The following is an 18,663-nucleotide window of genomic DNA, read 5'->3' on the forward strand; positions in this document are numbered from 1 at the left end:
CAGGTATTGGGAGGCCTAAAACTACTTACTGTTTTAAATTTCAGCGAAATCGGGTAATAAGTAAAGCTTTCAGGCGCTTCAGACCCATTATCGGGAGATCGGTCTATATGGCAGCTATATCTAAATATAGTTCGATCTGAAACATATTTGGGTCAGTTGTTAAGAGGCCTGAAACTACTCACTGTTTCAAATTTCAGCAAAATCGGATAAAAAATAAAGCATTTATGGGCATTAGACCCATTATCCCCAGATCGGTCTATATAGCAGCTATATCCAAATATGGTCCGATTTGGCCCGTTCAAGAACATAACCAGCGTGCATCAAAAAGACGTCTCTGTGCCAAATTTCAGCTCAATATCTCAATTTTTGAAGACTCTAGAGTGATGACAACAGACGGACGGACAGACGGACGGACGGAGGGATAGACACACGGGCATCATTAAATCGTTTTAGAAGTTTACGACGATCCTAAATATATACACTTTGTTGGGTCGGATACTGATTTCGATTTCGATGTGTTGGAAACGGAATGACTAAATGAATATACCCCCTATCCTACGGTGGTGGGTATAAAAATATGTAGTTTTTTGTGCTTGGATTTGTTATCGCCCTGAACGACCCTTAATTTTGTATTTTCTCTACTTTTAAATAGATTTCATTTTTCGGTGATAACAGAACACTCGAATTTTTAAATTCAATGGGATTTGGAGTGCTTTCACATATTTGAAATTTAAATTTTCTAAGGAGATTTATTAGGCCTATCGTTATTTGCATTTTGGCAAAACGCCTTCCAATGCAATTGCGTGGACCATCGCCAAAGCTCAGTATTGACTCTGAATCTATGCTATCTGGTCTGAAATTGTCAGGATTAAAGTTATTGGGATGAGAGTAGTAACGTTTATCACGTTGCAAACTGTACACCGGAATTATAACCATTTGGCCTTTGTCAATAGAGATATTTTCTGTACCTGCTACTCTATAGTCCTCGGTGCATTGTCGTATTATAAGAGGAGAAGCGGGATATAGACGAAGGGTTTCTGAAATGAAAAGAAGAAAGTGTTGTTGTAATAAATGCGGTGGCAAAGACTATAGACTATAAAATCGGGTGATGGATATGTATTGGGTTGCCCAAAAAGTAATTGCGGATTTTTTATATAGTCGGCGTTGACAAATTTTTTCACAGCTTGTGACTCTGTAATTGCATTCTTTCTTCTGTCAGTTATCAGCTGTTACTTTTAGCTTGCTTTAGAAAAAAAGTGTAAAAAAGTATATTTGATTAAAGTTCATTCTAAGTTTTATTAAAAATGCATTTACTTTCTTTTACAAAATCCGCAATTACTTTTTGGGCAACCTAATAGCTATAGCTAAATCTTATTGGTATGTAAGAAGTTTGCATTTGCATATCAGATATTAGATTTAGATTTATTAGATTCAGACCGTATAAGAGTTGTATCAAGTCATCGACAGATATGGACAGTCTTTGACATGGCTGTTGAAAGTCTTAACAAGTAAAAGCGTGCTAAGTTCGGATGGGCCAAATCTTATATATCTCCATCGTACGAGGGTTGCCCTTTATATTTCGGGATTGGACAACCATTGTGTTTCAATCTGCCAACTGACAGCTCTATCGTAAAGCTTGACATTTTTGAGGTTATACGTACTTAGAGCGTTTTCACATACGAGCGCTATTTGTGTTAGGTTAGGTTGAAAAGAGGGTGCAGATATTAATCTGCCGCTATGCCACTATGGACATACACCTAAGCCAGTAATCGGTTTGTTGTGCGCTCTAAAAACTATGAAGTAACCTCTAATAAGAAAATTTTAAGTTGGGAATTCCGTGCTACTTACAAAATCCTTAATTGTCTTCAATACCACTCCCCTAAGTTGGTTCATGTCTGGTATTGTCTCTCCACCTAAGTGCCAGTATCTGTTAGACGCGAAAGCCCGGCAACGTCTCATCATCTTCCCCGCATGCCCTACACATGCTATCACTTGCTGCACCGATATTACATAAGTAAGCTCGTAGTCCTATGTATCCCATTATGATACCAATAGAACCTGGCGATTATGGCCGTACAGTAGCCCACTTATGTCGGGCTTGTAAGCTTGGCCATTAACTAAGCCACTGCTACCAACCGGCGGTATAACACGCTGTAAAGCTCTACATCGGAAGTGCCGAACCTAACTGCTATCCCCATGCACTCCATGTTGAGGTCACTAGCGCCAGGCGCAAGCGAGATGGGTCTATACTACACGGAATGGTGAATCACGAAGGCCAATCCCCCACCTCCATTCCTTAAGCGACTCTTACGTAGCACATTGTATCCGTGACAACTGTGCAAACTGCAGGTATTGGTCAGCTTTGTCTCCTGGATCGCTGCAACCAATTTGTTCTTCTGACTCGTAAAGTCCACTATCTCGTCGATCTTACCTCTCAGACCATTGCAATACAGTTGCAAAAAAGATTCACTTCCCGGCACTGGACTGGGAATATTGGGACTGGGGTGCTGCTGCTGCGTATATTGCCTCACGGAAGAGGTCAGGGGGGTCACAAAGTCCGACAACGAGGACGTAAAAGGCGACGCCGACGACATAAGTGAACCACTGCTGTCTATGTTCGCACAGCACCTTGCAACATATTCAGAGTGACTATATTAGAGAAAATTTCACCGAAATTTTGTCTTTAGAGAAAATTTCACCGAAATTTTGTCTTTAAAGAAAATTTCACCGAAATTTTGTCTTTAGAGAAAATTTCACGGAAATTTTGTGTTTAGAGAAAATTTCACGGAAATTTTGTCTTTAGAGAAAACTTCACGGAAATTTTGTCTTCAGAGAAAATTTCACTGAAATTTTGTCGTTACCGAAAATTTCACTGAAATTTTGTTTTTAGAGAAAATTTCACTGAAATTTTTTCTTTAGAGAAAATTTCACTGACATTTTTCCTTTAGAGAAAATTTCACTGAAATTTTTTCTTTAGAGAAAATTTCACTGAAATTTTTTCTTTAGAGAAAATTTCACTGAAATTTTTTCTTTAGAGAAAATTTCACTGAAATTTTTTCTTAGAGAAAATTTCACTGAAATTTTTTCTTTAGAGAAAATTTCACTGAAATTTTTTCTTTAGAGAAAATTTCACTGAAATTTTTTCTTTAGAGAAAATTTCACTGAAATTTTTTCTTTAGAGAAAATTTTACTGAAATTTTTTCTTTAGAGAAAATTTTACTGAAATTTTTTCTTTAGAGAAAATTTCACTGAAATTTTTTCTTTAGAGAAAATTTCACTGAAATTTTTTCTTTAGAGAAAATTTCACTGACATTTTTTCTGTACCTTTCAGTAATAGCCTCGTCTTCTCAAGATCTGGATTTCCCCATAGGATTTTCGCCGTCCTACCGACCGTTTCGCTGTGCCACAATGTAGCATGCGCATTCGACGCCCACTCCCTTAACTCGGACTGCATCGACCCCAAAGGCTTCGGGTTAACCAAGTTTATTGACGGCAGTCCTCTGGCCTTTCATTTCCCCTTACTCCGTTATGGCCCGGCACCCAAACGATGCGGATTTTGCCATACTCAGAGAAGGCGTTAATCTCCTTCTTACACTGCAAGACTGTTGGTGACCTTACCCTGCAGGTTGTTATTGCCCTTATGGCAATTTTACTGTCCGTAAAGATGTTCACACTCGACGTCCTTGCGTAAGCACCACACCACTTCACACATTCCGTGATCGCCCGGATCTCCGCCTGCAGGACCGTATTATGGTCAGGTAGTCTAAAACAGATCTCAGTCTCTGGTTTCTCAATGTAGACCCCCAGGCCCACTCTGTTCTCTAGCTTTGATCCATTCGTGTAACATGATCTTCCGGATGACAATACTAGGGTTCCCTCAATCCAAGACTCTGCCGTTGGCAGCAGCGACTCTCACTCGACCACAAGGTTCATTTCTGGTATCCTATCGGAAACTTCTTCCCTTCCTTCCAGGTTTCGTATCGTCGCCTCGATTGTACCGCGGCGGTATAAGCTGCTGCCATCCTCAATCCATTCTCCCATCGCCTTAACTTAATCTGTATGTCAATGGGTCGGATATCTAGAATGGTTTCCATTGCTCTAGTGGGCGTGGTCCTCATCACTCCGCCTATGCCAAGACAACATGTTCTCTGAACCTGTCGTCAGGTCAGGCACTCGGAAACAAATCTCAGTTCCTGGATTCTCAATGAAAATCCCCCGGACCCGCTTTACCCTCTAGCTTTGATCCATCCGTGCAGCACTAACTTCCAGATGGCAAAACCAGGTTTCATCAATCTGCTGACAGCAAAGCCTCGTGCTCGACCTCAAGTGTGGTCTCAGGTATGCGATCCGTAACCTCTTCTATTCCTTCCAGGTTTCCTGTCGTCACCTCGATTATCTCTCGTTGGTATGACCCGCTCCTATCTTCTATCCACTCTCCCAACGTCGTAAGTCTCATAGCCGCAGTGGCTGCCTCATATCTAATGTGTATGGCTTCTAGATGGCAAAATCAGGTTTCATTAATCTGCTGACAGCAAAGCCTCGCGTTCGACCTCAAGTGTGTTCTCAGATGTCCGATACGTAACCTCTTCTAGTCCTTCCGGGTTTTCTGTCGCCGCCTCGATTATCTCTCGTTGGTATGACCCGCTGCTATCTTCTATCCACTCTCCCAACGTCTTAAGTCTCATAACCGCGGTGGCTGCCTCATGTGTATGGCTTCTGGGTGGAACATGTATAACTGTCTCCAGTCTCCTAGTAGGCTTGGTTCTCATCGCCCACCTATGTCAAGACAATATGTTCTCTGAACCTTTGGGTATGTCCTTACGATGCGCCACTTCTGCGTCGCCGTCCAGCAAGCTACTGAGGCATTGCTTAATGGAGCGGACAGAGGAAACCTGTGGTAAAAATCAAAATTTTCATGTGAGCCGAATCCGACAAAAACGGCGGTTTGTAAGGGCTCATGAAGTCAACTCGGGAGATCGGTTTATATGGGAGCTATAACAGTTGTTGGAAGTCTTAACAGAAAACTAAATGCAAATTTCAGTCGAATCGAACAAAAATTGCGGCTTCTAGGGTCTCAAGTAGTAAAATCGGGAGATCGGTTTATATGGTTGCTATATTAGGTTATAGACCGATTTGGACCGTACTTGTTCTAGCTTCAAGAAGTCAAATCGGGCAATCGGTTTATATGGGATCTATATCTAAATGTGAACCGATGTAGCCCATTTGGAATCCCCGACGACCTACGTCAATGGTTACTACTGTGCAAAATTTCAAGCGAAATTTTAAATTTTGCACAGATACTAACCATTGACGTAAGCCATCGGAGATTGCAGTGGGCTATATGGTGATTTCGACAGACGGACGGACGGATGGATATGGCTAGATCGACTCTGAATATCACGACGATCAAGAATATATACACTCAATGGTGTCTTAGACGAATGTTGCGAGGTGTTACAAACGGAATGGCTAGATTAGTATACCCCCATCCTATGGCGGGTATGAGAAGTACCCATTTTCTCACTATTTTTCAACTTTGATGGACAATAAAAGAAGTAAAAGCGTGCTAAGTTCGGCTGAGCCGAATGTTATATACCCTTCACCATGGACCGCATTTGTCAAGTTCTTTGCCCCGTATCTCTTTATAGGCAAACAAAGAATAATGGATAAGAATTGCTATGCTGAAACTGGTTGCCCAAAAAGTAAATTCAGATTTTTTAAAAGAAAGTAAATGCATTTTTAATAAAACTTAGAATGAACTTTAATCAAAATATACTTTTTTTACACTTTTTTTTCTAAAGCAAGCTAAAAGTAACAGCTGATAACTGACAGAAGAAAGAATGCAATTACAGAGTCACAAGCTGTGAAAAAATTTGTCAATGCCGACTATATGAAAAATCCGCAATTACTTTTTAGGCAACCCAATATACTAAGATTTGGTATTGGAGACCAAAGTGGAATTCATTGTGCAAAATTTGGGCAAAGTCGGATAAGAATTGCCCCTTATAGTGGCTCAAGAAATAAAATTGGGAGATTGGTTTATTTTGGAGCCATATATGGTTGTGAACCGTTTTGGGCCATACTTGGCGCAGTGTTTGCTGGTAAAACCAAAAACACTTCATGCAGAATTTCAGCCCAATCGGATAATAATTGCGCCCTATAGAGGCTCACGAAGTCAAGATCTGAGATCGGAATATATGGGATCTATATTAGATTATGAACCGATGTAAACCATACTTGGGGCAGTTTAAGAAGTTAGAACAAAACACTTCATGCAAAATTTCAGCCAAATCGAACAATAATATTGCCCTCTAGCGGCTCAAGTAGTCAAGAGTCAAAAATCGGTTTATATGGGAGCTATATTAGGTAATGAGTCGATTTATGCCATACTTGGCACAGTTGTTGGTGGTCAAACCAAAACATTTCATGCAAAATTTCAGCCAAATCGGATAGGAATTGCGCCCTCTAGAAGCTCAAGAAGTCAAGTCCCGAGATCGGTTTATATGACAGCTATATCATGTTATTAACCGATTTGAACTATACTCGGCACAATTGATGGATATCATAACAAAATACTTCGTGCAAAATTTCATTCAAATCCGATCAGAATTGCGCCCTCTAGTGGCTCGAGAAGTCAAGACCCCTGATCGGTTTATATGACAGCTATATCAGGTTATTGACCGATTTGAACTTAATTTAGCACAGTTGTTGGAAGTCATAGCGAAACACGTTGTGCAAAATTTGAACCAAATCTGATAAGAATTGCGCCATCTAGGGGCTCAAGAAATCAAGATCCAAGATCGGTTCATATGACAGCTATATCAGGTTATGGACCGATTGGAACCATGCTTAGCGAAGATGTTGGAAGTGATACCAAAACACCAAGTGCAAAATTTCAATCAAATTGGACAAGAATTGCGCCCTCTAGAGGCTCAAGAAATCAAGACCCAAGATCGGTTATATGGCAGCTATATCAAAACATGGACTGATTTGGCCCATTTACAATCCCAACCGACCTACGCTAACTAAAAGTATTTGTGGTCAATTTCAAGCGGCTAGCTTTACTCCCTCGAAAGTTAGCATGCTTTCGACAGACAGACGGACGGACAGACAGACGAACACGGCTAGATGGATTTAAAATGTAACGACGATGCGCCCTCTAGAGGCTCAAGAAATCAAGACCCAAGATCGGTATATATGGCAGCTATACCAAAACATGGACCGATTTGGCCCATTTACAGTCCCGACCGACCTGCACTAATAAGAAGTATTTATGCAAAATTTCAAGCACCTAGTTTTACTTCTTCGCAAGTTAGAGTGCTTTCGACAGACAGACAGATAGATAGACGGACGGACAGACAGATGGACATGGCTAAATCGACTAAGAATGTCAAGACGATCAAGAATATATATACCTTGTTGGGTCTCAGATCAATATTTCGATGTGCTACAAACTGAGTGACGAAATTAGTATACCCCCATTCTATGGAGGTAGGTATAAAAAGCTATACCCTCCCCAAATTTTCAATTTTGCTTCTGCCTATGAAAAATCGTGATTTTTATACCCTCCACCATAGGATGGGGGTATACTAATTTCGTCATTCTGTTTGTAACACCTCGAAATAGACGTCTAAGATTCTATAAAGAATATATATTCTTGATCGTCATGACATTTTAAGTCGATCTAGCCATGTCCGTCCGTCCGTCTGTCTGTCGAAAGCACGCCAACTTTCGAAGTAGTAAAGCTAGCCGCTTGAAATTTTGCACAAATACCTCCTATTAGTGTGGGTCGGTTGGGATTGTAATTGGGCCAAATCGGTCCATGTTTTGATATAGCTGGCGTATAAACAGATCATGGGTCTTGACTTTTTGAGCCTCTAGAGGGCGCAAATCTCCGATTTGACTGACACGTGGTGTTTTGGTATCACTTCCAACACATATGCTAAGTATGGTTGAAATCGGTTCATAACCTGCTATAGCTGCCACATGAACCGATCTCGGGTCTTGACTTCTTCAGCTGTTGGAGGGCGCAATTTTTATCCGATTTGGCTGTAATTTTGCATGTGATGTTTTGGTATCACTTCCAACAACTGCGCTAAGTATGGTGCAAATCGGTCCATGTTTTGATATAGCTGCCATATAAACCGATCTTGGGTCTTGACTTTTTGAGCCTCTAGAGGGCACAATTCTCGTCCGATTTGACTGAAATTTCGCACGAAGCGTTTAATTATAACTTTCAACTACTGTGCTAAGTATGGTTGAAATCGGTTCATAATCTGGTATAGCTGTCATATAAACCGATCTGGGATCTTGACTTCTTGAGTCTCTAGAGGGCGCAATTCTCATCCAATTTGGCAGAAATTTTGCACAACGGCTTCTCTCATGACCTTCAACATACGTGTCTAATATGGTCCAAATCGATCAATAGCTTGATACATCTCCCATATAAACCTATCTTCCGGATTTTGCTTTTTGAGCCCCTACAAGGCGCAATTCTTATCCGAATGAACTAAAATACTACACAGTGCCTTCTACAATAATCAGCATTCATTTATGGTCCGAATCGTAGTATAACTTGTTTACGTTTACTTTTGCATCATTTACCGAAACACTCTGTTTACTCACCATTAATGATCTGCTCTAAATATACCATTTCGCCCAAGCACTCATAGGTCAGTTTATGGTTATATTTGTCCAGGGTCTTAAGTATTTCAAGACGAGCCTCTTGTTGCACCTCTTCGTGATGGGCTAATTCGTATAGGGCATAGGTCAGGGTGTAAGCAGAAGTCTCATAGCCAGCTTGAAAGAATATTAGAGTTTGGGCAGCCATCTCTTTCAGCGATAGCTTTGAAGGATCTTGCAGTCTCATGTCATTCAGTGTGTCCATGATATCGTTGTAACGAATTTTATGTTGACTTCTTAGTTCCAAAATGTTACGCACCATATCAATGTACAATTCCACCATATACTGGGGCATGTAGCGAAGTCTCAGTATTCTAGCCACATTCGGAAAGCATAACATTATGAATTTTGCCAGAATGGATGTATCTTCTCCAATATTAGCCTTTTCAGTTATTTGAGCGAATGCACAATTGGGATTCCTTAAACTGTTCGTTTGTAAGCCAAAGGCACAGGTGGCAATAATTTCTATGGTAAAACGTAACATCAGATCTTTAACATCCAATGTGGTATTACCAAGCTCCAGATCCTTCTCCATGACATAGATCAACTCCTGGGAGGCTTTGACAAATGTCGGAAGCATGGCCTTCAATTTAAAGTTGCTAAAAGAGGATGATAGTTTTGTACGAAACATTCTCCATTTCTCATAGTCATGAGTGAATAAATTTCCGGAAAGATCTTCGGTATTGTGGTACATACCACGGTTGCGAAAGTTGCGAAAATCTTTGGTTAAGATGCGTTTTGCCAAATGCCTATCTGTTACAAGTACACCGGGCCAAACGAAGAGGTATACGCCTAAGAGGCGTACTGAATGTCCTTGAAACTGTTGATAGCATCCATCGAAGATGTCATTTAAAGACTGCTGCTTCCGTAGGCCATCTAAATTGCCATAGAGCCAATGAGGTTTCGGTCCCATTACGAGTCTCCTGGACCAATGGCTTATGGTTCTCCAATACCAAAAGGTGATGTAGACCAACAAGGTTATGAAAAATGCCACGAGCAACAAGACGGAAATCATGTTGTTAAGATTTGTAGCGCGAAAGACTAAATCCAATGAAGGCGCTTACAAAAAACTTATAGAGTTTTGCAAGGTATAGAAAATCTTAATGGTATATTGGTTTTTTTTTTTTTAATAGCTGTAGCTGTTACAAAGAAATTTCAATAAATAATTGTCTATTTATTGCTCAAAACTGGGTGCACTAGGGTGATGAGTTTTTGGTTTTTTTTTCTCAAAAATTATTTTCTTTTTGCACAAATGAAGAAAATTTTTCCTGCTAATGACTTAAATGACGTTTATTCCATTTAAATATTGGAAAAGGTCATGTACAAGAGTGGTTTTTGGGTTAAATTTCAGCCAAATCAGTTGAAAATGTAGGCTTCTAAAGGCTGAAGAAGTCAAATCCGGAGATTAGGTTATGCGGGGGCTATATGTGTTGAAAAACCGATTCGCATCGTACTTGGCATGAATATTAAAGTTCATAAGTCAAGACCTTGTTCCAAATTTCAGCCAAATCGGATGAACATTGAGGCTTCTAGGGGCTCAAGATAGCAAATCCGGGTATCGGTTTAGATGGGGGCTATATGTGTTTAAAGACCGATTCGGTTCATACCTGGCATGGATGTTGGAAGTCATAAGTCAAGTCTTTGTTCCAAATTTCAGCCAAATCGGATGAAATTTGAGGCTTCTAGGGACTCAAGAAGGCAAATCCGGGAATCGGTTTATATGGGGGCTATATCAGTTTATACACCAGTTCAGATAATTCTTCGCATGTACGTTGGAAATCATAACTCAAGTCTTTGTTCCAACTTTCAGCGAAATCGGATGAAAATTGAGGCTTCTAGGGGCTCAAGAAGTCAAATCCGAAGATCGGTTTATATGGGGGCTATATCTGTATATAGACCGATTCGGATCATACCTGGCATGGATGTTGGAAGTCATAACTCAAGTCTTTGTTCCAACTTTCAGTGAAATCGAATGAAAATTGAGGCTTCTAGGGGCTCAAGATGGCAAATCCGGGTATCGGTTTAGATGGGGGCTATATGTGTTTAAAAACCGATTCGGATCATATCTGGCATGGATGTTTGAAGTCATAACTCAAGTCTTTGTTCCAATTTTCAGTCAAATCGAATGAAAATTGAGGCTTCTAGGGGCTCAAGAAGTCAAATCCGGTTATAGGTTTAGATGGGGGCTATACCTGTATATAGACCGATTCGGATCATATCTGGCATGGATGTTGGAAGTCATAACTCAAGTCTTTGTTCCAACTTTCAGCCAAATCGAATGAAATTTGAGGTTTGAGGCAAATCCGCGGAAAGGTTTATATGGGGGCTATATCTGTTTATAGACCGATTCGGATCATACATGGCAGGGATATTGAATTTCATAACACAAGTCCATCTTCCAAATTTCAGCCAAATCGGAATAAAATCGGGCCTTCTAGGGGCTCAAGAATTGTCAAAAAATAGAATTTTTTTATACCCTCCACCATAGAATGTGGGTATACTTATTTCGTCATTCTGTTTGTTAAACCTCGAAATATGCCTCTAAGACCCCATAAAGTATATATATTGTAGATCGCCAAGATATTATAACTCGATCTAGCCATGTCCGTCCGTCTATCCGTCTGTCTGTCGAAAGCAGATGAAGGAGTAAAGCTAGCTGCTTGAAATTTTGCACAATTACTTTTTTTTTAGTGTAGGTCAGTTGGGATTGTAAATGGGCCAAATCGGTCCATGTTTTGATATAGCTGCCATATAAATCGAACTTGGGTCATGACTTCTTGCGCATTTCTTATTCGACTGAAATTGTGCACATGGTGTTTTGGTATCACTTCCAACAACTGTGCTAAATACGGTTCAAATCGGTTCATAACCTCATATAGCTGCCTTATAAACCGATCTTGGGTCTTGAGCTTCTAAAGAGAGCAATTCTTATCCGATTTGGCTGCAAATTAGCATGAAGCGTTTTGTTTTACCTGCAAAAAACTGTACCAGGTATGGTCCAAATCGGCTTAAAACTTGACATATCTCCCATATAAACCGATCTCTTGACTTCTTGAGCCGCTAGAGGGCGCAAATATTACCCGATTTGGCTGAAATTTGGCATGAAGTGTTTCGTTTAAACTCCCAACAACTGTTCCATGTATGGTCCAAATCGGTTCAAAAACTTATATAGCTCCCATATAAATTGATCTCGGATTTTTAACTTCTTGAGCCGCTAGAGGACGCAAATATTACCTGATTTGGCTGAAATCTTGCACGAAATTTTCTGTATCAAATTTCAACAACTGTGCCAAGCATGATTCATATCGGTCCATAACCTGATATAGCTCTCATATAAAACTATCTCGGATTTGACTTTTTGAGCCACTAGAGGGCGCAATTATTACCCGATTTGACTGAAATTTTGTAAAAGGTGCTTTGTGGGGGGCGGACCCTCCCCCTTACCCGAATTTTCAGAAACGCCAGATCTCGAAGTGGGTGGTGCGATTTAAGCGAAATTTTGTGTGCTCTCTTCTAGTACCCTAAAAATAAAAATTTTTGGGGTACCTAGGGGGGCTGCCCCACCCTAAAACCTACCAAACATATATTTACACCAATCACGACAATATGGGACTCAAATGAAAGGTATTTAGCATAAGAAAACGTATCTGATATTCAATTGTCGGACCAAGTGCTAGGGGGACCACCACAAGCCCCAAAACACCCCTAAATCGGACATATTTACCGACCATGGCAATATGGGACTCAAATGAAAGGTATTTGCGAGTAGCATACAAATCTGATATCCTAATGTGGGACCACGTTTCTGGGGTTCCACACCTTTCGCAAGAAACACCCCCCAAACAGGACTTATGTACTGACCATGGGAATATGGGACTCAAATGAAAGGTATTTGAGTGGAGAATTAGAATCTGATATCCAAATATGGGACCAAGTGTTTCGGGGAACCGCCTCTCCCCAAAAACATCCCCCAAAGAATACAAACTTACGACCACAGCAATATGGGGCTCAAATGAAAGGTCTTTGGGAGCAAAACACGAATTTGATATCAATATTCGGGAAGAGTGTTATGGGGCCACCCCACAACACCACCCATATAGTAAGTACCTTCTGACCCCGTGGTGAAAATAGGGTACTAAAGAGGGGGCGGACCCTCCCCCTTACCCTAATTTTCAGAAACGCCAGATCTCGAAGGTGGGTGGTGCGATTTAAGCGAAATTTTGTGTGCTCTCATATAGTACCCTAAAAATAAAAATTTGGTATCCAAATTTCGGATGGGGTACCTAGAGGGGCTGCCCCACCCTAAAACCTACCAAACATATATTGAAACCAACCACGACAATATGGGACTCAAATGAAAGGTATTTAAGAATAGAAAACGTATCTGATATCCAATTGTCGGATCAAGGCTAGGGGGACCACCCCAAGCCCTCAAACACCCCTCAATCGGACATATTTACCGACCATGGCAATATGGGACTCAAATGAAAGCTATTTGCGAGTACAATACGAATCTGATGTCCATAGAGGGTTTTTAAAGTGGAACACGAATCCGATATATATTTTCAAGGCCAACTCACTGAGTGGCCGCCCATCCCACAAAACACCCCCCAAGACGGTCAAGTTTGCCGACTAGGGAAATATATGGCTCAAATTAAAGGTATGTGGGAGTAGGCCACGTATCTGATATCAACATTAGGGGCCAATTGTCAAACGGACGTCTCACCACCATAACAACCCCTAAATAGTACATTTTTGCTCACCAAGACAATTTGGGTTTTAAGGAGAGTAGAACAAAATATTCATAGTTTTTAGGGCCAATACGCCAAAACCGGACATATTTGCTGACTTTTGCAATAAGGAGTTTAAATGGGATTAGAAAACGAATTTGATATCCAATTTTGAGGCCAATGGCAATATGGTGTTCATATATGATATTTTTTCCGGGCTTAGTGTTTGGGGGACCACCCCAATCCCCAAAACACCCCTAAATCGGGCATATTTACCGACCATGTCAATGTGGAGCTTAAATGAAAAGTATTGGGGGGTGTAGCAAGAATTGATAGCCATTTTCGGAACCAATTTTCTGGGGGTCTACCACTTTCCCAAAATACCCCACAAACAGCAATTTTTTAGTGGCCATCGCAATATGGGGCTTAAATAAAGGTATTTGGGAGTAGAATACGAATTTGATATCCAAATGTAAGACCATGAATTTAGGGCATCACCCCTTTCCCAAAACACCCTCAAAGAGAAAAAAAATTTTCGACCATGCCAATATGTGGCTCAAATGAAAGATATATGAGATTAGATAACGAATTTGATAACCTATTTTGGGGCCATGTGTTTGGGGAACGCCTCATGCTGTACACCTCTCTTAAGCCAATGGCAATATGGGGTTTAAATAAATGGTATTTAAGAGAAGAGTAGGATGCTGATATTTTTTCAGGGCCAAGTATCTGGGGGACCACCTCTCCCCCGAAGACATCACTAAATCAGACATCATGAGAATATCGGGCTGAAATGAAGTATTTTAAGAATGGAGTACACCTTACATCCAAACTTAAATTCGTAGACCAATAAAGATCATGTGGGATCTTATGTTGATAAACTGTTAGTCAAGTTTGCATGGCATTTCACTATAAGATCTTTCATTGTCGAAAATAAATACTCCAAGGAAGTTTTTAAAGTAAAAGAAGGCGCAGCGGAACGGGCCCGGTCCAGCTAGTCTTAAATAAAAATTCATCCGAATAGGATACAGGGAATCGGGGTTGTATAAAACTCATCACCCCATTGTGCAGCTATCATTTGTTAAGGGGATTACCTGCATTTTTGACCTTTGCCTGCCATCGTGAACGTTAAAGAAAACAAGTAAAACCACGTCAAGTTCGGTTGAGCTGAATCTTTCATACCCTCCGTCAAGCAAGCTCCATCAACTCATTCAACGATTTTGATTAATAGGGAGAAACTAATAGGGTATAATTGCAGGTCATAAAAATAAGATCATATGCAATTATTTTATACGTTGCACCATGTAATGAAAATTATACTAATTGTAAGATCTCGAGTTATTGGTATAACACCTCTTAGTCTATCTGGCCATATAAAGGGTGATTTTTTTGAGGTTAGGATTTTCATGCATTAGTATTTGACAGATCACGTGGGATTTCAGACATGGTGTCAAAGAGAAAGATGCTCAGTATGCTTTGACATTTCATCATGAATAGACTTACTAACGAGCAACGCTTGCAAATCATTGAATTTTATTACCAAAATCAGTGTTCGGTTCGAAATGTGTTCAAATTTTGACAAATTTTGTTCAGCGATGAGGCTCATTTCTGGTTGAATGGCTACGTAAATAAGCAAAATTGCCGCATTTGGAGTGAAGAGCAACCAGAAGCCGTTCAAGAACTGCCCATGCATCCCGAAAAATGCACTGTTTGGTGTGGTTTGTACGCTGGTGGAATCATTGGACCGTATTTTTTCAAAGATGCTGTTGGACGCAACGTTACGGTGAATGAACACATTTCGAACCGAACACTGATTTTGGTAATAAAATTCAATGATTTGCAAGCGTTGCTCGTTAATAAGTCTATTCATGATGAAATGTCAAAGCATACTGAGCATTTTTCTCTTTGACACCATGTCTGAAATCCCACGTGATCTGTCAAATACTAATGCATGAAAATCCTAACCTCAAAAAAATCACCCTTTACAAATGTCTATTTGTCGGTTTCCCCTTTTTTTGTATAAATAAAATTTATTGACACTGAACGGTTGGAATTGTAAATGGGCCGAAAATGCTCCATGCCTATGTAAACCGATCTCCCGATATTTGCCTTCTAGAAACTTAGAGGGGACACATATTATCCCTATAGACTGAAGTTTTGCATAGCAGTTATGATTCTAAATATCCACGCCAAGCATGGTGCGAATCAGTCTTTAATCTGTGGATCTTCCAATGAGAATATGCCCAAAAAAGCGCAAACCAAACCCAAGAACGACACAGCAATTCGCAAAATGTGTAGGCAACGTAAGATTAAAAAATAGTACCAGACGTTGCTGCAATATGCAAATTAATGGGTTGCCCAAAAAGTAATTGCGGATTTTTCGTATAGTCGGCGTTGACAAATTTTTTTACAGCTTGTGACTCTGTAATTGCATTCTTTCTTCTGTCAGTTATCAGCTGTTACTTTTAGCTTTCTTTAGAAAAAAAGTGTAAAAAAAGTATATTTGATTAAAGTTCACTCTAAGTTTTATTAAAAATGCATTTACTTTCTTTTGAAAAATCCGCAATTACTTTTTGGGCAACCCAAACCAACCCAACCGTCCCATGTAATAAAAGAGAAAAAATTGTATGCATGTAGAAAAACGCATTCCATTTGTTACAGCCTAATCCCTTTAAGAACAAGTAAAAGCGTACTAAGTTCGGCCGGGCCGAATCTTATATACCCTCCGCCATAGATCGCATTTGTCGAGTTCTTTTCCCGGTATCTCTTTTTAGGCCAACAAACGACAAAAGAAAATAATTGCTATGCTATTGAAGCTATATCAAGTTAAAGTCCGATTCGGACCATAATCGAATCGAATATTGGAGGCCATAGTAGAAGTCATTTTGTAAATTTTCAGCCAATTCAAATACGAATTGAGTACTTAAGGAGATCAAGAAGTAAAATAGGGAAACCGGTTTATATGGGAACTGTATCAGGCTATAGACCGATTCAGACCATATTTGACGCGTATGTTAAAAGTCATCAGAGAAGCCGTTGTATAAAATTTCTGTCAAATTGGATAATAATTGCGCCCTCTAGAGGCTCAAGATCTCAAGACCCCAGATCGGTTTATATGACAGCTATATCAGATTATAAACCGATTTGAATCATACTTAGCACAGTTGTTGGAAGCTATAACAAAACACCTGATGCAAAATTTCAGCCAAATCGGATAATAATTGCGCCCTTTAGTGGCTTGAAAAGTCAAGATTCAAGATCGGTTTATATGACAGCTATATAAGGTTATGGACCGATTTCTATCATACTTAGCACAGTAGTTGGAAGTCATAACAAAACACGTCGTGCAGAATTTCAGCCAAATCGGATAATAATTGCGCCCCCTAGAGGCTCAAGAAGTCAAGACCCCAGATCGGTTTATATGGCAGCTATATCAGGCTATGAACAGCTATATCAGGCTATGAACAGCTATATCAGGCTATGAACTATAATTGCGCCCTCTAGAGGCTCAAGAAGTGAAGACCCCAGATAGGTTTATATAACAGCTATATCAAGTTATATACCGATTTCAACCATACTCAGCACAGTTGTTGGAAGTCATAATAAAACACCTCATGCAAAATTTCAGCCAAATCGGATAGGAATTGCGCACTCTAGCGGCTTAAGAAGTCAATACCCCAGATGGGTTTATATGGCAGCTATATCAGGTTATGGACCGATTTCAACCATACTCAGCACAGTTGTTGAAAGTCATAACAAAACCCCTCATGCAAAATTTCAGCCAAATCGGATAATAATTGCGTCCTCTAGTGGCTCAGGAAGTCAAGAGCCCAGATCGGTTTATATGGCAGCTATATCAGGTTATGGACCGATTTCAACCATACTCAGCACAGTTGTTGGAAGTCATAATAAAAGATAGGCTATATCGGACTATATCTTGATATAGCCCTTATATAGACCGATCAGCCGATTTAGGGACTTAGGCTCATGAAAGCCACATCTATAATCCGATTTTGCTGAAATTTGGGACAGTGAGTTGTGTTAGGCCCCGTGACATCTTTTTGCAATTTGGCCCAGATAGACCGATCTCTCTTCAATTTGACCCAGATCGATCCAGATTTGGATATAGCTGCCATATAGACCAATTTCTCGATTTAAAGTCTTGGGCGCATAAAAGTCGCATTTATTGTCCAATGTCGCCGAAATTTTGGGACAGTGAGTTGTGTTAGGCCCCTTGAAATCTTTTTGCAATTTGAGCCAGACCGGTTGAGACTTGGATACGGCTGCAATTAAGACCCATTTCTCCATATAAGGTTTTAGGCCCATAAAAGCTAGTTAAGTTCGAAGATGGGCTATATAGGACTACATCTTGATATAGCCCCCATATAGACCGATCCGTCGATTTAGGGTCTTAGGCCCATGAAAGCCACATTAATTATCCGATTTTTGCGGAAATTTGGAACAGTGAGTTGTGTTAGGCTCCTTAACATCATTTTGCAATTTGGCCCAGATCGGTCCAAATTTGGATATAGCTGCCATATAGATCGATCTCTCGATTTAGGGTCTTGGGCCCATAAAAGGCGCATTTATTGTCCTATTTTGCTGAAATTTAGGACAGTGCGTTTTGTTATGCTCTGCAACATATTTCTACAATTTGGCCGTGATCGGTCCAGATTTGGATATAGCTGCCATATAGACCGATCCTTTGATTTAAGGTCTTGGGCCTATCAAAGGCGCATTTGTTGTCCGATGTCACCGAAATTTGTGACAGCAAGTAGTGTTAGGGCCTTCTACTTTTTTCTTTAATGTGGCCCAGATCGGTCCAGATTTAAATATATCTGCCATATAGGCCTATCTCTCGGTTTAAAGTCTTGGCCCCATAAAAGGCACATTTATAATCCAATTTCGCTGAAATTTGACACAGTGACTTATATTAGGTTTTTCGACATCCGTGTCGTATATGGTTCAGATCGGTCTATATTTGGATATAGCTACCAAAAAGCCCAATATTTTGTTCTACAAAATTGAACAATAACTTGTACTTATTAGACCACTCAATGTCCGTGTCGTATTTGGTCTAAGACCGGACTGTATTTCAATATGGCTGCTATGGGGGCATACATTATGCATTTTTCATCGGATTATGACCGAAGATGGTTTAATATATATACCCGAGGTGGTGGGTAGCCAAAGTTCGCCCCGGCCGAACTGCCTTTTACATGTAATTTCTCAACATAATCTATTTTTGGCT

General features: G+C 40.2%; 1 protein-coding gene across 1 annotated transcript; it reads right to left on the reverse strand.

The window, feature by feature from the left end:
* Positions 1–213: 213 nt before the first annotated feature.
* LOC106088955 (cytochrome P450 6a9) lies at positions 214–9,771 on the reverse strand. Its single transcript, XM_013254670.2, has 2 exons — positions 8,626–9,771; positions 214–1,037 (listed from the first exon to the last, which is right to left on the reverse strand). Exons 1-2 carry the CDS (start codon positions 9,695–9,697, stop codon positions 622–624), a joined length of 1,488 nt encoding a protein of 495 aa, XP_013110124.2. The 5' UTR covers positions 9,698–9,771; the 3' UTR covers positions 214–621.
* Between the last annotated feature and the right edge of the window lie 8,892 nt (positions 9,772–18,663).

Source organism: Stomoxys calcitrans, chromosome 1 (assembly GCF_963082655.1).
Source record: "Stomoxys calcitrans chromosome 1, idStoCalc2.1, whole genome shotgun sequence".
NCBI lineage: Eukaryota > Metazoa > Arthropoda > Insecta > Diptera > Muscidae > Stomoxys > Stomoxys calcitrans.